Source organism: Babylonia areolata, chromosome 1 (assembly GCF_041734735.1).
Source record: "Babylonia areolata isolate BAREFJ2019XMU chromosome 1, ASM4173473v1, whole genome shotgun sequence".
In the NCBI taxonomy this organism is placed as follows: Eukaryota; Metazoa; Mollusca; class Gastropoda; order Neogastropoda; family Buccinidae; genus Babylonia; species Babylonia areolata.
In genome coordinates, this window is record NC_134876.1 from 37,137,368 (window position 1) to 37,158,813 (window position 21,446).

The 21,446-nt window shown below is 41.7% G+C and overlaps 1 protein-coding gene across 21 annotated transcripts in view; it reads right to left on the minus strand.

Moving 5' to 3' along the window:
* LOC143282461 (tyrosine-protein phosphatase non-receptor type 13-like) overlaps positions 1-21,446 on the minus strand; it is a 590,260-nt gene that overhangs the window by 339,969 nt on the left and 228,845 nt on the right. For all 21 annotated transcript variants that reach the window (XM_076588135.1, XM_076588121.1, XM_076588127.1 and 18 more), the window contains 3 exons: positions 15,110-15,467; positions 11,583-11,657; positions 10,566-10,734 (listed from right to left, as the gene is read on the minus strand). In XM_076588135.1, the coding sequence (XP_076444250.1) occupies positions 10,566-10,734; positions 11,583-11,657; positions 15,110-15,467 (602 nt within the window). The remainder of the gene's footprint in view (positions 1-10,565; positions 10,735-11,582; positions 11,658-15,109; positions 15,468-21,446) is intronic.

Here is a 21,446-nt window from a genome sequence, read left to right on the forward strand (position 1 = left end):
GGGCCCCCAAAACCCTGCTTTCCAATCATCCATCCAAGATGTAGCAGAGCAAAATCTAGCATTTAAATCCCAAGAAAGATGGCTTTTCTGCTTTTGGGATGGAGCAAAGACAGAGTGAAGGTCCTGTAGAACTTCGCCTTCACTTCATCCCGGGGTTTGGGATGGTTGGGGGGTAGGCCTGAAATGGTGAGGGGCTTTTTGGGGAGATCCGTGGGGTTTATGGTATAAGCCCATCGTTGACTTTTGGGGTTCCCCGCAGTTTTCGACAATTTCTGTTTTTTTGCAAAACCCCCGCCCCCCTCAGCGTCTTCGTTTCGTCCACCCAGAGAAGGTGTAACCAGATCCCGTTCACAAGTCGCCTTTGCCGCAAGCCCAGTCTCATCAAGGCGCGATGTCGATGTTGTATCTGGCGAGTTGGATGCAAAAAAGAGTTTCTCCTTTTGGGGGGCTGTCCGCGTTTTTTGTCCCGGAGAGTCCTTATGTTCCAAACACCCAAAGGTGAAGGAAATCCCTTTTTTTTTTCTTTCTTTCTCTTTGTTTCACCGTGATGTAGGGTCCCGCACCCGGATGCTGGAAGGGGGATTTGGGGCAGGCAATTTTTAGGGGACCTTTTCTAGCCCCTTCCTCATGCCAGGGAGGGGGCAGTGGTTCCCAAAGAGGGGCCCCACCTCAGACGGTGCGAGCTCCATCGTGTCCGCGATGAAAGACCCTAGGCCTGAGCCGCCCGCGTGCAGGTCTGGGCTGCATGAGTTACCCACACCCGCGTTTTGTCGCTTTCCCCTGTCCCCCAAGGCTTGGGGGTGTGAAATGAGAAGGGGTGAAAGGTCATTTTGGATGAGATATTGCGCGATGATTTGTTTAAAGTGAAGAGGGTTGGGAACGTCGCCTCACTCTCTCTCCGGGTCCCCCAAAATTTTCCTTTGGAAGACTAAATCGAGACGATGGAGGATGAGCACGGAGCAGGGGGTGCCCGATTCCTTTGGTGTCTCATTTGTCCGCACTCCCCGTGCGTTTCGTAATCGCCTTCCTCCCGTTGAACCCATAGGTTTTTTGCAATTCTCCGGGTCCCGACTTTGCTACATGGGTAGACACACCCCGGGGGCCCCAAAGCGTTGGCAGCACCAGCACAGTGGGCTAGTGGCCGTCGGTGGCTTCCCGAGCCAACGCCCTTTTGGTCTCCTAAGGGTGTTAGCCCCCCGCTCACCCGTCCCCCAAGGAGCGGTGGAAATGCGGTTTTAGGGGCGTCGGAACCCCACCCGAAAAGGTTGTTGGATTACAGGTTACCGTCAGATCTAAGACCGACCTGACTAACATCATAATCTTAAAATTCGATCAAATCAAGGAGAATCCATCTCTACGTTTACTGTCCAAATAATTTACACAGCCCCCAAAATTTTTGTAACAGCAGACTAAGCCCTGCTTGAAGACAAAGTTCGAAGCGTTTCTGCATAAACCCCAAAAACCCTTTACCTTGGGTTTTCCCTGATTTGTTAGAAAACCCTCCCTGAAAAGAAAGGGGTTTTTTATCTTACATATGCCTTATAATCCAGAATATCAAATCAACCTTTCTGCATATGTTTATGTTCACTGAACAAAACTCCAATGAAGGAAAAAATCGGAAAAAAATGCAGGATGTCAGTGGACGTCTCATAGGCACTTTGGAAAACACTGTGCAGGACGTCAGCTGACGTCTTATATGCACAAAACGAGTTAAAATTCATAAAAGGTTGTGGTGAGACAGAGCAAAACCTGGCAGACTTGTCAACTGTCGGCCAAAGGTTTGACTTTTCAGCAATAAAGACTGGGAATTGCGCTGACTGGCTGAGCAGACAATGGGCCTGGCAGAAGCATCTTCATTCTGAGTAAGCTATGAAATCTGGCCAACAGAGCAATCCAATAGGCTTGGGTTGCATCAGTCTGCCCTGGCACAGTATATGACACCAAATAAAATGTTCAAATCCAGAAGTTCATTTCCTTTCTCAAACCTCTAAGAAATGCATCTCTCAGTCAACAATTTAAGCAAACTACACAAGTCATATCAGTACAACTGGAATCTGAGTCTTAAAAATACCTGAAATCTGAAAGGGAATCTGGGTAAAACTTGACTCTCAGATACAGGGTGAAGGTCACAGGTGGCATATGACCTTTAGCCCCTTCTCTCCAACCTGCGGTGACATCCTGTGTAGTTTGGTGTCTGCATCCAGGAAGAAGTGCTCCCCTTCTGTTAACAGCAAGAAAACAGTGTTGTTCGGACTTCATTTCTTCAAAAAACAAGACTGAAGACACAAAGCCTTCATGGTTCACATGTGATTAAAAAACATGATTAAGAACAAAACCAAAAACATGGGAAGAAGTGGGGGAAGTGTTACAGTATTTACATATACACAGTTCATGACACATTATCCTAACTATTCAACTTCGTAGGGCAAATAAGATTAGGCTGTGCTGAGGACGTCAACCAGGACGTCAGCCATTCTACTTAATTTATCATCCCCAGATTACAAAAAAATTGAAAAAAAGGAGAAAAAAACAACAACAATATATCAAAGTTAAACAAAAAATACATCAAACAAGAAAGCCAAGGCTTTCAGGACTCATTGTCATATACACTGAAAAGAAAAAAAAAAACTTATGAAAATTAGTTTGTTGAATGTGTTCTCTATTCGTTATTAGAATCATATAAAAACTTTGTGTTTAAAAATGAAAAAAAAGGGCTTCAAAGCAGACTCGAACCACAAATGTTTGGGTCGAGAATGAGTGGTTTTGTGCACTGTGTAAAGTGGCATTAATGATGACATTAAAAAATTATTATTTAGCATGTTCTTTCAGCGGAAAAAATCAAAAACGGTAATTGCATGAAAACGCTTTTTTAATAAATTTTTTGGTATATCACGGGATTTAAAAATTTTTTTCAAGTTTGGGGTAAGTCCAGGTGAAGGAGCGTTCCCATCCCCTGAAACACACTGCAATATGTGCCCGATTTCACAGTTGCAAAAACCCCTTTTTGTAAACTTGAAACTATAAAACCACAAACCCAATTTTATCTTTTCTTTTCTTTCTAGAAAATTAATATCCACTTTAAAACATTCATAGCGAAAAACCCGTTGTGTTATTTAAGAAATTCTTTATTTGGTGGTAAGAGACTTGCCATGGTCAGGCTTTGAAAAAATGTTTCAAGATCTCCCAAAAACCAGTGAGACAAGGTGACCTTAGTAAAATGGTGTTTAAAAAAATTTTTTTATGTTCATTTAGTTATTCAGTGTCCACTTTAGAATATTCTTCCAGTGAACAGTAAATAATGATTTGTGTAAGTAGTGTTTGTCCGAATTTGTATTCTTTGTTTTAATTGCGAACAAGAAAAACGGGGGTCACGGGCCCTTTCACAAGAGGTTTGGGGGCAGTTGAAAAAGGGGTAACGCGTTTTCAAAAATCCAAACCAGCAAAACGAAAAAAAACCTTTAATCATCGGAAATGTGGAAAATTAGGTGATGTAACCCAATTACGGTATGTTTGAAAAGTTTTTTTTTCCCCTACTATGTTTTAAGAAAATTGGTTTTGGGGAGAAAAAGTTTTTAAAGAGAAAATGGCAAGTTAAATTTTTACCATGCCCAAACAGACACAGACAACCAACACCGGGTTTTTAACAAAGACTCATTTGTTTCATAAGCAAGTCAGAAAGGCCCATATAGGCTTCACCCCTTTTGGCCTGACAAAAAGCACAGATATAACCACAACTGCCATGGTAGCCCGATAGTAACACAGACGCCAAAGGGAAAAAAAAATGTGTAAAGGTTTACTCTAAAAAAGAAAGGGAATGGTGAGAAAGCAGAAAAAGAGACAACGTGAAGGAAAAAAAAAGGAAAAAATAAAGGAGCAAAGAAAAGCAAAAATTTTCCGCACAGAATTTCCCCAAAAGGGGGGGGGGAGTTTTTAATTGAAGCCCCATGGCATCCCGGGGGGAAATCCAAAACATATCTTTTTCCATAAAATGAGTTTTTACTGAACCAAAATCATGTGTGGAAATGGAACAAATTTTCTACACAGCAATGATCATCAACGTTTCACGTTTTTATATCAAAAAAACAGACAAGATTCAAATTTTTCTATTTCACATGCTTTTTGCCTTATCAAAATTTAAAAACAAAAACTTTATGGACTCCTCAGAACAATATTTTCGGGACTTCATTTTTGGGTTTTTTCATACATTTACAAAGAAATACTTGATTAATGAAGTATAAACGCAAAAGTTTTCCAAATTATTTTTTTTCTCACCTCAAAAAAACACTTTCACAAAATTATTTGGGAAAGTTGGTGTATTGTCTGGAGTATGCTATGACCGAGTTACAAAAAGCCACCCCCATCTGAATTCAAAAAAAGTCTTAATAGACGGAAGCTGTGTGGCGATGCAAAGGGTGGATTGACAGAAAAGTTAAAAATTTACGAAAAGAAAACAAAAAAAATTTTAGTATAGGGACTGAGCTCGTCTCAAAGAAATGAAAAAGGGCCCTCACTCTCGGGACTGCTACAGTAGCATCAGCTAAAAACTTAGGTGTACATACTGATAGACCTTTACCCTGATGACCTTTTTTATCCTGTGTTGCTCATGCAATTTTTCCTTCGCAGATTCCCCAGTCAGACCATCTTAACAGAGAAAAACATGGCTCACTGGTTTCCTTTTGTCCGTCCTGACTAGATTACTGCAATTTCTCTAGCGTTTTTCCCTTTCCCTTTAAAAGACCACAGAAAAACGAAAAATGCTGCACAACTTGTCCTACAAAAAAAAAAAAAAATTGATCATGCCCCCACCCCTTTTCTTCTTTTCCCGCTTACTATAAAATTTGGACACTTGCCTTCCGATATTTTGGGGAACTCTTCCCCCTATCCTTTTTCTCTTGCTGGAAATATAAAACCAAGCAAACAAAAGTTCCCGTTTGAAAGTGACTTAAAGTCCCCAAAAAAATCTAAAATGTGCAGGGAAAAGGTCAAGTCCCCCAAATTTGGAATTCTTTGCCATCATCCCTCAGAAATGCTCCTGATCTCCACACCTTCAAGTCAGAATTGAAAACGCAACCTTTTCCGCAAACATTTCTGTACTCAGAACAATGGATAGTCCAAAGTCTGTTCGCCACATGGAGTTTTATGCTAGAGATATTTTAATACTCATGTAATCTTGTTTTTTGTTGTTGTTTTTTTGCAACAGCCTGTCTTCCATATTACATTGCCCAGGCTTATATCCGTCCAACCATCCACAAACAACCTTGCACCTAAAACCTGGAGAGGACACTCCAGCTTCGCTACTAGCACTAGCGTCGGAACAACATGTGAAGCAACAGTTACCGGTAAATAAGTTAGCGCTCAATTGGCATCAGAGCCAACGCCAGGGGTTGCTTCTGACGGTGGGAGGGACCCTCACATCCCACTGGACAGTTACCGCCCCACCCAAAGCTGGGCAGGCCCCCAGCCAGTTAGGTGCTGTCCCGCCACGACCTGCCTTCTTTCTATGGGTGTATGAAGAGATTAGGAGAATATCCGACAAGCAGTTTGTTAATTTCCACACCATGCAAAAAGAAAACTACTCAAGAAACGGTATCAACAATGAAACTGGCCTGTTGGAATGTCCATACAATGATGCCTGGGATCTCCAAGCAGATCTGTAAGACATCAGTGACACCAGAAAGACGGCTGCCATAAACAACGAGCTGAAGAGACTAAATGTGGACATTGCCACTCTGCAGGAAACATGGCTGGCTGACTCAGGAAGACTAAAGGAGAGGGACTACACCTTCTCCTGGCAAGGAAAGAGCTCTGATGCCCCAAGAGAGTACGGAGTAGGCTTTGCAGTCAGGAACAGCCTGCTGAACATGATCGAACCAGGCAGCGGCGGTTCAGAACGACTACTGACTCTCAGGCCTCAACACCGCCAAAGGCTATGTCACTCTCGTCAGCGCATATGCTCCAACACTGTCAGCCTCTCTAGACGCCAAGGATGAGTTCTACGAAAATCTCGCAGCAACCATAAGGAACATCCCCAGGACAGAACAACTTGTTCTCCTGGGCAACTTCCATGCCAGAGTGGGTGCAGACAATGATTCGTGGCCCTCATGTCTCGGTTCCTTTGGAGTGGGGAAAATGAGTGAGAATGGAGAGCGACTACTTGAGTTTGTACCTGCCATGAACTGTGCATCGCCAACTCCTTCTTCAAGACGAAGCCCCAACACAAAGTCTCCTGGAGGCACCCGCGCTCAAAACATTGGCACCAACTGGATCTGATCCTAGTAAGACGAGCTGCCATCGAAAACCTTCTTCACACTCGCTCTTACCACAGCACAGACTGTGACACGGACCACTCTCTGGTATGCTGCAAGATCAGACTGCAACCAAAGAAGTTCCACTGCTCAAAGAAACAAGGGAACTCTTGCGCTGACGTCAGTAAGATGTCTCAGCAAGACCTTGTAGAACAGTTTGCAGAGGCCTTTGAGAGAGATTCGACGCATTGCAGCCCAGAGACTCTGCCACAGAAAGATGGGAAACGCTACGAGACACAATGCACCGCATTGCTATAGCCACCTTTGGGAAGAAAACCGCTTAAGTCCCACAACTGGTTTGAGGCCAAATCATCAGAGATGACTCCCAGTATTGAGGCCAAGCGAGCTGCACTCACCGAGTACAAACGGTCACCCAGTGAGAAGAACCTGCAAATCCTCAGGGCTGCCAGGAGTAATGTTCAGTTTAATGCCAGGCGATGTGCAAATGAGTACTGGACAGAGCTCAGCGAAGAGATACAGAATGCTGCTGAAAGAGCAACATCTGAGGAATGTATGATGGTATCAAGAAGGCACTGGGACCAACACAGAGCAAGACTGCCCCCCTCAAATCCTCCACTGGGGAAGTAATCAACGATCTTGGCCAGCAGATGGAGAGATGGACAGAACACTACTCCGACCTCTACTCCACAGAAAACATGGTGTCCAACTCAGCCCTCAATGCCATCAAGTGCATGCCTGTCATGGAAGAACTTGACGCAGAGCCAACTGAGGACAAATTCAGCAAGGCCATTAACAGCCTGACATCAGGCAAGGCAATGGCAGTGACAGAATTCCCCAGATCTCATTAAACACTGCAAGACTACTCTTCTGCATCCTCTGCACACAGTCCTCTGTCAGTGCTGGAATGAGGGAGCTGTACCGCAGGACATGAGGGACACCAAGATTATCACCCTCTACAAAAACAAGGGTGAAAGGAGCGACTGCAACAACTACAGAGGCATCTCACTTCTCAGCATCGTAGGCAAAGTCTACGCACAGGTCCTCCTAATTTGCCTGCAGAAACTGGCCAAACGCGTTTACCCGGAATTACAGTGCGGTTTTCGAGCAGAGAGATCCACGGTAGACATAATCTTCTCCCTTCGCCAAATCCAAGAGAAGTGCATTCATTGACCTCACCAAGGCCTTTGACCTAGTCAGCAGAGAAGGACTTTTTAGGGCTCTTCAAAAGATTGGCTGCCCCCCCAAACTGCACAGCTTGATTGAGTCCTTCCACTCCAACATGTAAGGGACGGTGCAGTTTAATGGTAACCTCTCAAAGCCCTTTGACGTACACAGCGGTGTCAAACAAGGCTGTGTCCTCGCCCCACCCTATTTGGAATCTTCTTTGCTCTTCTCCTGAGACATGCGTTCAGCACAGCGCAAGAAGGGATCTCCCTGCTGACCAGATCAGATGGCAGGCTCTTCAATCTCGCCCGCCTCAGAGCAAGGACAAAAGTCCGCGAAGCCCTCATCAGAGACATGCTCTTTGCTGATGATGCCACAGTTGTGACCCACACCCAGCGGGACTTGTAGTCACTAATGGACCGCTTCTCCCAGGCCTGCAAAGATTTCAGTCTGACCATCAGTCTCAAGAAGACAAATGTCCTAGGCCAACACACGCCATCTCCACCAGCCATCACCATTGATGACTTGATGACTACGAGCTTGAAGCCATCCATCAATTCACTTACCTTGGGTACACCATCACCGACAACCTCTCCCTTGACACCGAGATCGACAAGAGGATCAGGAGGGCAGCCACAACGCTAGCCCGCCTCACACAAAGAGTGTGGACAAATCCCAAGCTGACCACAAAGACAAGGATGGTTGTATACAACGCCTGCGTCCTCAGCACCTTGCTGTATGGCAGTGAGGCGTGGACCACACATGCTCGTCAGGAGAAAAGGCTCAATACCTTCCACCTGAGAAGCCTACGGCGCATACTCGGCATCTCCTGCAAGACAAGGTGACAAACACTGAAGGCCTGACTCGCGTTGGCCTCCCGACCATGTATACCATGCTGAGACAGCATCAGCTGTGCTGGCTGGGCCACATTCGCCGCATGGAAGATGGTCGCATCCCAAAAGACATCCTTTGCGGAGAGCTCACCACGGGGCAAAGAAGCATCGGCCGCCCACAGCTGAGATACAAAGACATTTGCAAACATGACATGAAGGTGCTTGAGATCAACACGGAGTCCTGGGAGGACCTTGCAGATGACCGCAACTGATGGAGAAGCACTCTCAAGAATCAGCTACGGATTGGTGAGGACAAACTGTCAGCTGCTGCAGCAGAAAAGCAAGCTCGCAGAAAAGGGACAGCAGCCGACAGACCAGCATCAGCTTACACATGTGATCGCTGTGACAGAGACTGTCTCTCTCGCATCGGTCTCTACAGTCACAGGCGACGCTGCTTGGTCCAAGCAGACAGCCCAATTAGACATTAGATCGGATATACTCTATCCATGGTCAGCCTTGACCGAAAGAGGCCTACTAATCTTGTTTAGTGCAGTTGATGTATCTGATGTGTCTGGGCGTGCGTGCATGTGTGTGAGTGTGAGCGTGTCTGTGTGTGCATAATGTAAGCATTATTTACTTGATATCTTTTATTGTTTGGTGGATTACGCTTTTGATTCGTTCTGTGAACGCACTGGATTGTGCTGTTGTAATGTTTTTATGTTATGTTTATCTCTAGCTTGATCATGTAAGGCACTTTGAGCAGCATTGATACTGGATATAGCACCATAGAAAGGTTATGAATTATAATTATTATTATCCCCATTTCACTAATATCCAAGCAATGTATGGTTACACATTCCTATCTGTTAAACTATTAACCCTTTCCCCTGTCTTCTATGACTTAACCTCTCAGGTACTTAAGAATTAACATTCCAATAGCTATTTTATGCTGAAATATTCATACCATGGCCAGCTTTTAAGGCAGGACAGTAGACAAAGAAGTTATTTCCATGTCAATCTAATTTTCAGCAAGTTTATTATAGTTAATTCAGTACCTTATTTTAAACCTGCAAAAATCAGCCTTGGGGACATCACAATTCTCAAAACTTTACCTTCTGATGTCTTTGTTTTTGGGTAAAGAACCCAACAGATAGAAATAAAATATCATATTCTTACTTTATCCCCGTAAAGAAATCATCAAAACTGTTGAAACAGGACTGGTAATGATACTGTTGTCAATAATGTTGTTGGGATGGTAAGAACGAAGCTGTGGCTGTGTGTGCGCGCGTGTGTGTGTGTGTGTGTGTTTGAGTGAGTGTGCAGGGTTCGAATTTAGTGGGTGCCCGGTTGCAAATGCTACGAAAATTTTGCTCCGGCACGCAAATTTTCTGTCGATAGTGCCCAGTCGACACTAAAAAAAATAGGGGAAGAAAATTAAGAGAAACACCAAGAAAGCAAGTCCGAATGTGGTCGATTAAAATGTAAAGTGTCTGCTGCAGCGGAGCAGCATCTTTGTGCATAAATGATCGGGTGAAATATAAGTCAGACATCAATGTCTCATCTCATCCCATCCCATTCCCCCCGGCCCCCACCCACCCACCCCCCACACCTCCGCCCTCCACCCAATCCACCACAACCCTTCCATTTTCTTGACGGATTTAGTAAATCAGGAGAATGACCCATCTGGTCTGAAATCTGACAATAGTCAAAGAATCCCATGCATGATAAACTGTCTCGAATAATGGGACCACCAAACTGATGGTCAATCACAAACCAACACAAACAGACCAGTATCTGAATTTCACATGTGACCTAAGAATAAACATGCGACCTAAGCTTAAGCATTTATTTGACAAAACACTTTTTCAAAAGCCCATGCCTTCAATGCAACAAATGAAGCATTAAAAAAAAAAAGAAAAAAAAAAGAAAAAGAAAAATTCGAACAGGTATCCGACACTCAATATCAAAAGTGGATTTACCATCTCCCTCTCCCCATGTTATGATCAGAACTCACTGAAAAAGAAAGGAAGATCACCAAACAACCACTACCATACATAAAGTTACTATCAGAAAAGCTTCAGATTTTTTTATAAGTATTTGCAACAATGCCCAATAAATGACAAAAGACAAATTTCCTGCATTAATTAGTACTGCTGGGTGGTAGTAAATATGACAAGGAACACATAAATTTCACTATAGGTAAGACCCTTGGATAGGAATCGGATCTGCAGCTGGGTGTTTTTATGCCTGAATAAATAACACAAGAAAGAAGCTTATATGACAAAAGTTACAAACATCTTACCACAAATGTAGGTCAGGCCAAAGAAGTAGTAGTCATCAAGACCAATGTGTGTCACCACAGCATCAAAGAGCTGCCTTCCGGTCATGCAGGGGTCAACAATGACTTCAAATTTTTGGCCCGTCAGATGGACAATGATAATACGACGAGCCAAAGCTGGGTTCTTGATACTCTGCATGAGGATAATGCAAACTGAATGATAGAAATGCTTAAGTCTCTTATCACAGAAACTGAATTCTTACTTCTTTTCCCTCCCCTCACAGACAGATGCAAAGCGCATACAAACAGGTACACACATAAAGTTTACAAAGAATGCTGTTAATGGATGCAAGCATATGTGATGGCATTTTAGACAGCTCTTGCTGGATTTATTGTATGCATTTATTTCTTTTACTATAAATGACTCATTTAGACATACTGCCATGAAATGTATGTGCTTGAGTGCACAGATTGTATGCTTTTTTCCTTCTTTTTTATCTGTTTTATTTCAGAACAGTTTAAAAGCTGTTTTTAATGGCTGTTTTATTCTTTACATACTCCAGAGATAATTGAGGCACCTGAATTTATTTCAGGCTTGTTTCTCTTCATGACTTTAGTTCATAATATATCCAGAATGGATCTGCAGATCCCTGCTTCTCTTGTCTGGAGTAGGTTGTGCACATCTCACTGCCATTCAGGAGAGAAGGCCTTGGTGATGTCAGTAAATGTCAAAAATATCTCTTTTGATAAAGCATTTCTCTTACAACTGTCTGACAGAATATGTCAGTGATGGATTATCCAGACCTGAAGCTGTAATGCAAATCTGAGTACACAAGAGAGTTCAGGTCTCCAGCATGGAGAGGACTTGGGCAAAGATTGAACCTACTAATACTCATAACAGACATGCCATTGTAGCAGTTGTAAATGCTGTGATCACTTTATGAAATTTTTATCTTGGCATCCAGCATATTTTGTGCATTTTCTCTCTTAAAAAAATTACTGAGGACAAACAAAAAAATAATTCTAAGAGCAGAAAATTACCTCTCCTTGCAATGGCAGGGAGATCCTGACCACAGAATGACTGGCTCTGTACACAAATTCTGGTCCATAGTATTCCTGCAACAAGCCATGTAATGTTCAACATGAAACTTGATCACTGGTATTCTTTTATTAAGTGGGATACTTCCAAAGTGGACAGTGACACACCCACTTGTTTCTGTCTTTATTTCTTAATTACAATGCTTCTGTAACCCCACATACTGTCCAACATATTGGTTCTTTTTTTTTTCTTTTCAGTCCCATCATCTGCACCATGCAAGTGGCATTGTCCCAAAGCCACACTCGTCCCCACACCCCACCCCTCCCCAAACATAGCTACACACAGGTTTGTCTACTTGCAGACCCAGCGCCAGCAGTCCACAGGGAACTATCAATGTTATATCATCAGGGGGCCACATAAACAATGCTACCAAGTCTCTTTGGTGGTGTTCAATAGTGCCTTTTTTGATCCAATACACACCATGCCATCTTCCTGTGTAATGGTGAACATTACAGGCATCAATTACTCAATAGCAGAGAAATTACCAAAGAATGGATGCTTATGATAAAAGATGCATAATTTCATGTGATAAACCAAAAAAGAAAAACACTGGAAAAAAACAAAGTACTTGAATATACCATGAGCAATGGTAGAAAGGTCTGAATCTTCTTAACGTGGGATTTGGCCACCCAGTTGGTCAACTGATACCCAAAGGCCAGCCATGAAGGGTATGGCACAATAGCTGAAGCCAGAGAGATTATGTGGCTGGCTGGTCACGCCAACCCAGATGCTTTGGGTGAAAACACAGACATCATGACACTAAAGACACAGACTCCCCACTAAAGGTGAGTGAGTGAATTGATGCAACCGAAATCAACAATGATCCAGAAATTTAACAAGAACATGAAAATGACGTAGACAGATCAAGTAAACGTGTTCCACAAAAAAGTACATATACAAACGCAAAAGTCTGCAGTAGTAATGAAAAGGGATTCTCCCCCTCAATATATGTTCAAAGAGGAGCACCACAAGGGAAAAGACTAGGCTCCACATCATTCAATATATTTATATATGATACTGTTGACTGGTTCCCAGATACTGATTCACTGAAGTTAGTTTGTCTAAAAACAAAGGTATTTCTTGTCTTTCATATGCTGATGACAGTACTACTTTCAAAAACTACACATGGCCTACAGTTAAAACAAAACCAGTTAAACTTGTAAACAATGGGGTATTAAAATCAATAAAGTCAAAACAAACGTTGTCAGTTTTGGAAATCAGAACCAACAACTGAACAATATAAATATCTAGTATAATATTCCATAAATCAGGCAATATTTAAAAAGGCTACCGAACACCTGGCAAAACAAGGGGATAAAGCATCTCATAGTCTTTAAAGAACTTGCAAGAATGAAAACATAAGCATACATATAATGCCAATTTCATCTATCCTGATGTAAGGAGTAGACATATGGTTCCCCACTTGAGAAAAAGCAGACAATAATTTTACCTTTGAAAACCTACATAATCATTGTGTCAGTCACAAATTTCCACATGAACATGTTCTTTCAAGCCTTTTTTAAACAAACAATGGAAGTCTACAGAAAAGCCACAAATTCAGAAATTCTCAGTGAATTTGGTAAATACCCTTTAACTTTAAAAGTGGTTAACCAAATAATAAAATTCTGGTTTCACGTGACACAAGCATGAGCAAATTTGTATATCAAACTTGCATACGTGGCATACTGGTGAGACAAAACAGTGAATGTGGATTAACTTTGTCAGAATTAATTTACACCCAAAAGAAAAACCCAGAAATCCTCAGCAAGAGCAACATGAGACCTGACATAGTACTCCATTCTAAGGCAATGAAAGAAGCAATTCTGATTGAGCTCACTGTGCCATACGAAAGCAGAATGAAGGAAGCCCACATCTTCAAGGCCAGGAAGTATGCTAGTCCAGCCAGCAGCCTGAGAGAGTCTGGCTTCCAAGCCCAAGTCCTCACCATAGAGATTGGGGCAAGAGGGTTTGTGAGCGCATCTGCCTATAGCCTCATGAAATAGCTGTCGATTTCTTTCAGGCTCAAGGCCTGACTAAGCGCGTTGGGTTACGCTGCTGGTCAGGCATCTGCTTGGCAGATGTGGTGTAGCGTATATGGATTTGTCCGAACGCAGTGACGCCTCCTTGAGCTACTGAAACTGAAACTGACAGAGTTCCCTCCTCAAACTGGGTGTACGATGGCTCAGTGGTTAAAATGTCTGCCAGTTAGGTGACTCAGTCCTGAAGTGGCGATCAACCTGGAAGCACGGGTTTGAACCTGCTGAGGACCAGGAAAAAAAAAAGAAAGAAAATGGCGGCAATACATGGGCATCCATGAGTCATGACCAGGGTGCAGCCCGGCCCCCTCAGAGTGTAAGGAGTTAAGGACCGAAACACTTGACTTACAGGGGCTTCTTCTCTGTAGACCTTGTGCTGTCCAGCGCTCCTTAGAGTTTCAGATCAAAGCATCTTAGTTAACTGTTAAGGACATGTTTGGAATATCTGTCCACATTCAATAATCACAGACTCAGACACACTATCATAAATGAACTAGAAATAAAATATGAATATGTTTTACATTAGAAGAAAAACAAATCTGAATATAAATCGAAATGACTTATTCATATTAAAATCACTGATAAATACAGAACCTAAGCTTATTTACTTGAAGGATATCTTATCTTAATCAAGAACAGTCACAGTACAAATTTAGAATATCCTGTCATGATCTTGTAGTAGAAAAGGGTGGGTATTTGAACATCCAAAAAGAAATTAGACTATGCCACAATGTCAAACAACTCAGGATGAATATCATTTCTTAGATGATTGCTAACTAGACAAAGAAATTAGAGAAAAATTCATTTAAAAAAAATTCAGCAAAAATATTTCCAAAATGTATTAAACCTAGTCAGCTGATACTGAAGGACAAACCTGTTGGAATATTTGGAAAATCTCTCTATGTGGAGAACAAATTCAACTTCTTGTTCAGTGTTTATTGTTAACACTTTTTGTGTGTGTTAACTGGTATGTATAACTGAGTATGTGTGTCTTATAAACCTTGTTAAGTTTAATTGACAAACACAACTGATTTGGATTTCACTGCAAAACCAAACTGAATAAAGCCACCCCCCTTAGGTGTAAACTGACACCAAGTCCCTCAAACATTCCCCCATGAATCTGCTGATATTGATGACTTTGACAAGAACACAACAAAGGCATGGAAGTGAAGGAGTCATCAAGACTGAGGTCACCATGAGAACAGGGCATACAATGTCACATATATAGGAACTTTTTTTAATTTTAAATACTAGTGATAAACAGTGAGATTGATGATTTCATACAACCTTACTCAAAAACATAAAAACTGTCCACAAATGCTTTCAAATCTGGACAATGTAAACTGTTGTAACAAATTTATTGTTTATGTACATACCACCAAACCAAAAAACAAACAAAACAACAAAAATCACAACCATGAACTAGTTGTTACCTTGGCTGGCAAAGCATCTGGAGTTGGTGTAAAATCTCTGGATCCAAACTGCTGCATAACTGGCAACTGCTGCTTATGTGCCTCCATCTGTTTCTGTTGGGATGGTGTTGACTGTTCCTTCAAGTATTTAATGTCCTGTTGATCTGAATGTTTGCCCAAATATTCTGTGCAGGGTTGCTGTGGTGACTGAGGTGAATTATCCACTCTATGATGAAATTCCTCTAACATCTGTTGTGGCTCATGGCGCATGTCTGACTGACCCTTCTGCTGTTCTTCAGAACTGTTATGTCGACGTTTGAGACAAGAAGATGCTTCAACATGAGGCTGCTTCAGTTCTTCTGCTTGTGAATGCTTCTGCCTGCACACCAAACTGGTTTGTTACTCCATTAACCCATTCAGTACCAGAGATTTACAATTTAAAACAAAACAAAAAAAAGAACTGCCCCCCCCCCCCCCACTCCCCTGCCAGGGAACTATGAGAATTCAGGGGTAATAAATGAAAGAAAATCGAGCACAAAAACAATAAGATGTACAGAAAGAAAGAATTTATTTTTTTGTGAAGGAAAATGAATAATGATTCTGAATATGGGATTTTTTCCTTATCATTTTGACTGCAGACAACTTCAGGCATTTCAAATTCAAGGTAATAAGTTTTTTGTGCAACAAGTCTATTTCCGCCACAACAGAATGATATAAAAAATGAAAACAAAAAATACACCTGGAAATGACAGGTTATTGTGATAACAATCAGAACTCCTGCAGATATGTACGTGAATAACCATCCCAACAATGACAAACATGTCTTCAATCAACAGAGAAGGTAAATCAAATACAGAGAAGGTAAATCAAATACTCGGGAACTGCTAGGTCAAGCTTTGTGACACCAAAGACCTTCCCCTACAGAGGAAGGAACTCTGATGACACTCATTTCATCCATGTTGCATGTGGACCAACAAAAACTATCTGCTGCACATACCAAATTGCTTCTTCCTCTGAGAACAAGCTTGGCATCTGACAGTAACAAAAAGCGAAAACAAATAAATGTTTCACATCTTTTGCACATTCAACCCTGGGTTTCATGAAAATCATAGGTTATTGGTTGTTGTCCTAACAGCGGCAACTAATAGTGACAGAAGTTCTCTGATATCCACAGCCACGCTCCCTTCCACACCCTCTGACAAGCATTGGTCCTCTCATCTTACACCAGTCCTATCCTTCTCCTCCTGCCCTCTCAAATAACATGCACATTCCTATCCCTCTCTCTGTCACTGTCAGCCACTCAAAATTGATGTCTGCTATGATAGATGAGGTTGAACAATGTTGCTGAGATTTTTGTCTGTGAAATCTTCATGTTCAGAAGAATCATCAGACAAAAGATCCATCTCCATTGTTAAATCTATCCATAATCATTTCAAATTAAATCAAATTATGGTGCTTAGAGCCTTGCCGACCACTTAGGCCATCTCAAGGCTATCGCCACATCAGCATCTACTTCAAGTCATGGGTAAAGAAGGACAATAAAAACTAATCACTACTTCAAGCTTTCAATTAAAAAGTTTTAAACCTTCTAAAGTTAAGAATTTTCAAAAATGTGATTTAAAATGTTCAGTTCTTTCAAGACATCTTTTAGTGCCCACGGATGGACATCATGAAACAAAGTCTTAAGAGAATCCACCATGTAATGTCTGTGTCTAATATCATGCAGATCCCAGCAGTCAATGAGCATGTGTTTCACAGTGAGAGGCTTGTCACGGGGAATACATCAAGGGATCTCATCCCCTTTTAACAAGTGAGAATGAGTATGAAAAGTGTACCCCATGTGCAGTCTGTAAAGCAGACTCCTCCTTTCGATTATTCACAACTGATGGGAGGATCTTTTTTAGGTCTGGATGAATTTGGAGCAGCTTTTTGTCAGTCTGGGTGTTCCACTCCTCTTGCAAGAGATCTTTAACAAAAGTGTTCACTTTCTTCTACATGTCTGTGTATGGTGCATAGCATCTTGATAATTTGTTTTTCACAGCATTCTTGGCCAGCTGGTCTGCCATTTCATTACCTCGAATGCCAGCATAGCCCGGAAACCAGGCCAAAAGTTAAATGTCATACCTTTGCTCGTTACAAGTGCTAAAATTTCATAAAATTCAAGCAGTTTCGGTTGTGTCAGATTCCTGTAGGCGATCGCCTCCATGGCTGACAAGGAGTCCAAAAATATATAAAATTCTTGTGTTTTGCATGCAGAACCATTTTTAATGCCAGAACCAGTGTCGCACCCAACAAGCTGCTACCCGGTGAAACCCGGTGCTGGCAGGAGAGAAAGGGTCAACCAGTTGTCGGTACAATATTTGTTTCCATTCAATTTTGCTGTGTATTGCACATGCAAAAAGTGCGCAGTAAAGGTTTTGACTGGACGGTGGGCATACTTGACGTGTGAGTGAAGCTGGATGGAGTTTTCTTCACACACCCATAAACAGCAATAGATCACTCCCATCCTGGCACTTGGAGAGGAGAGGTAAGCGCGTTGGGTTATGCTGCTGGTCAGGCATCTGCTTCGCAGATGTGGTGTAGCGTATATGGATTTGTCTGAACGCAGTGACACCTCCTTGAGCTAGTGATACTGGTACTGATACTCTGCCTCAGAACCTCTGGTACCAGGTTCATTCACGTATTCTGGCAACATCTCGTGTTGCACCACTGTGGTCGCACAACTGCTGACCAGTGTCCAAGCGTCCCTTGGACAAGGGGCCAAGTTATAGCAAATATATGGTCCCCGGCCCCCATCTCAGTGTTTTCCACAAGCTGTTGAGCTGAGTCCACCACCATTTGTAAATCATGTAGTTTTATCTAATTTTATTTTTAAAAAATGCTTTCCTTCAGATTTATTTAATTAACTTCTTGAATTTGTGTTCTAATGATCGCTGTTTGTGTCAGAACTTTTGACAGTATGTTTTCCTCTCAGCTATGTTTTATGCCAGTGGTACATGCAGGTATCTATCACTAGGTTATCGTTATCTCTGAGAACGGTTTTGCTTCCATACAGGACTGTAGCATTTACTTAGGGTGACAGAGGGGGATCCTACCTTAATTGTTATTGTTCCTTGATGAACAGTGTATACGTATATCCAGTCAGTGGGCGAGCGTTGGCTTCTTCTGATTTAAATACTTTTGCGTTTATTAGAGCCAGCTTCTTTTCAGCCATGCTGCGCCAGGGAATTGTTCGGCTTCCTTTTCAGCCAGTGAAAGTTGTTGTGTGTATGCATGAAAATACTTGTCATCCCTCTTTTCTTTTCAGTTGTGGCAATTCCATAGCAGGGAGGTTACTCCTCCAAACCCCAGTTATTGATTTGTTTTTTCAGTTATCTTTCTTTTCAGTTCCCAGTGGCTAATGATTTTGTGTGTTTTCCTTTTGGTCGAATGAAGATGGGCGGTTGAACGGGGAACAGATTTTGTGTGTGGAGGCCATGTTATTTTAAACCTTGCTGGGTCAGCTTTTGGCTTGTTTCCAGGATGCACAATGCCTGAGGGAGGCCAAACCACTGGGCTACGCAGGCGTCAGCCAAGGAGGGAGCTTGGGACAGTCCTGGACCCTCCACATTCCCACGCCATCACTACAGCCTACGACGCAATGAACTCCTGGAGCAATCCCAAGATCCCAAATGGACAGTTGCATGGACTAAGTTAAGTTTGACTGGGGGGCTGGGGGGGCGGGGGGGGGGGGGGGGGGGTAAATTTTGTTTGTCCCCTGAACGAGCGTGTGTGAGATAGTTGTGTTTATTATTATTATTTTCTTTCTTTTTTTTCTTCTTTTTTTTCAAATAAAGCTGTTTTTCTTTTATTCTACTTGTGTGCCGAGTTCTCTCTTGACACGAGTGCGGCGTGAGCGCCCGTTTTGCTTTGGCTTATCATCGCCTGTCCCCAGTTCCGGAGGCAGGCTGTGATACAATAGTAGTATAAGGGATGGGGGTTCTATATGTAACGGTTTTAAGCGCCCATAAGGCACAACAACGCCTTAAACCATAAAAACGAAAAACCCGCGCGATCGTTTTTTTCGGCTTAAAAAGGTGTATGGAGAGCCAAATCACTAGATAAAAAAAATGATGGTTAAATATGTGTATGGAGAGCCAAATGGTCATGGGGGTTCTGGTTCATAAGACTCCTTAAAGAGAAGAGGTATCAAGTGGGTCAACCGTTCACATATGAACGTTTGACCTAGTTAGCTTTTTGGATGGTACTGAGAGGAGGTATCAAGTGTGTCAACCGTTCACATATGAACGTTTGACCTAGTTAGTTTGAGTACGCGCGATCCTTAAATATGTGTATGGAGAGCGAAACGGTCGCCCCGTTCCCCGCGTGTGTGTGCGTGCTGGCAAGCTAGCGACCGCTCGGCGTGTGTGGCCCGAGTTGGGACGGGATCAATAGCTAAGAGTGTGGTCCCGCCCGCGCGCACAGCCTGCCTCGCAGATCTCCCACCCGTGCGCACGGCTTGTGATCACCCTTTTAGAGAAATACATTATATTGTAAATATAGAAAAAATGCCTTTTCCGCATAACATTTGCGAGTACCCCAAAGTTAAAACAAGTGGAGTATGCGGCCGACCTTGCATGGGACTCTATTGCAAAGATCATATTAAATGCCATAGAAAAGGAATGCCACTTCCAGTACTTTGTTTAAAATGCAACCTTTATGTACGCATGAAGTATGCTATTTGTTGTACATGTAAGTATAAAAAAGAGAAGCCTCCTCCCGTGGAGAAAAAGATTGATCCTATACCCGATTGTGGAGAACATTCAAGCGACTCTGAGGATGAGGATTGTGCTTCTGATGATGATGATGAAATTGACCCTTTTGAAGCCTATTCTAGAGGGTATATTCCACCCTTTGGTGGAGTTATCATTGGATTCAGAGATTGATCAGCTTGTGAAATCCTATTAGAGAAAAGATTATATATAGAACATATTGAGAGTAAAAATGGCGCAACGATATTCTGAAAAGTATTACCGTGATCTTGCTTCTAAAAAAGAGATTCCTAATCATGAATCTATGAATAAAACTGAGTTGATTAAAGCACTGGGGTTTGATGCTTTGGAGGGGGAGACCAATGCTACGCTTAAAGATATTGCACGAAAGCTCAAAATTCGTGGTTTTAGTAGAATGAAAAAAGATGAACTTATTAAAATTATACGTAAACTACAACATAAAGCTGAATCCATGGAGGAGTTTGGTAGTATTATTAAAAATTATAAACTTGCGGCTCTTCCAAATGAAATAGATCCGCTTTCGTTTATGATGAGTAAAGTGGACACTATTAACCAAAGAGCTATTCCACTGACCAAACAAAATATTGTTTTAACAGTGGAGTTTGCTCAAATTAAAAATGATGATACTACTGTAGCTGTATTTCGATCGGAATATCAAAGTATTATTGATGTTGTTGATGATCAAGATATTGAAAAACAAATAAAACATATTTTGTTAAAAATAGAAAATTTTACAAATGAAGGTTCAGGATGGTTCATTAAAAGAATCTTTAGTTTATGGGTGAATAGAGTTTCTATTACATCTCCAGGATCCTTTATTGAATCACCACAGTGGTTAAAAAATAAAAGAGCTGTGATTAATATTAAAAATAAAGATGATCAATGTATAAGACCTTGTTTACGTGCACACAAGTTTCCAACAAAAACGAATTCTAATTTAACTTCTGCCTATCCTTCTGATGATGGGTTAAATTTTGAAAATATTGACTTTCCTACACCTATAAAACAAATTACAAAGATTGAGACTCAAAATAATATTGCTATTAATGTATATTATTTAAAAAATAAAACGATTGAACGTGCAAGAATATCAAAACAACCCGCCAACATGAAGCGTATTAAACTTCTTATTATAGAAAATGAAAATGGTGGACAACATTATACTTATATTAAGAACTTTAACAGACTACTTAGTAATACAAACAAACACAAAGCAGCAATGTACTTTTGTGAGTATTGCTTGACAGGTACAACATCATCAGAACTTTTAGAAGAACATATTAAGCGATGCGTGCAGATCAACCACAAGAATTATTCTCGCATTGAGATGCCATCGGAGAAGACAAAAATGATCAAATTTACCAATTTTCAAAATCAAATGCAAGTTAGTGATGTGATATATGCTGATTTTGAGGCGATTTGTAAAGAAATAAAAGACGATTCCGATTCGAATAATACCATCAAAGAAAGCGAACACATCATCTCGTCATACGGGTTTGTGCATGTTAGGTCTGATGGAAGGGCGTACAAACCGCAACTATTTCGTGGTGAGAATGCGGTCAGTCATTTTCTCGAAAAACTTCGAA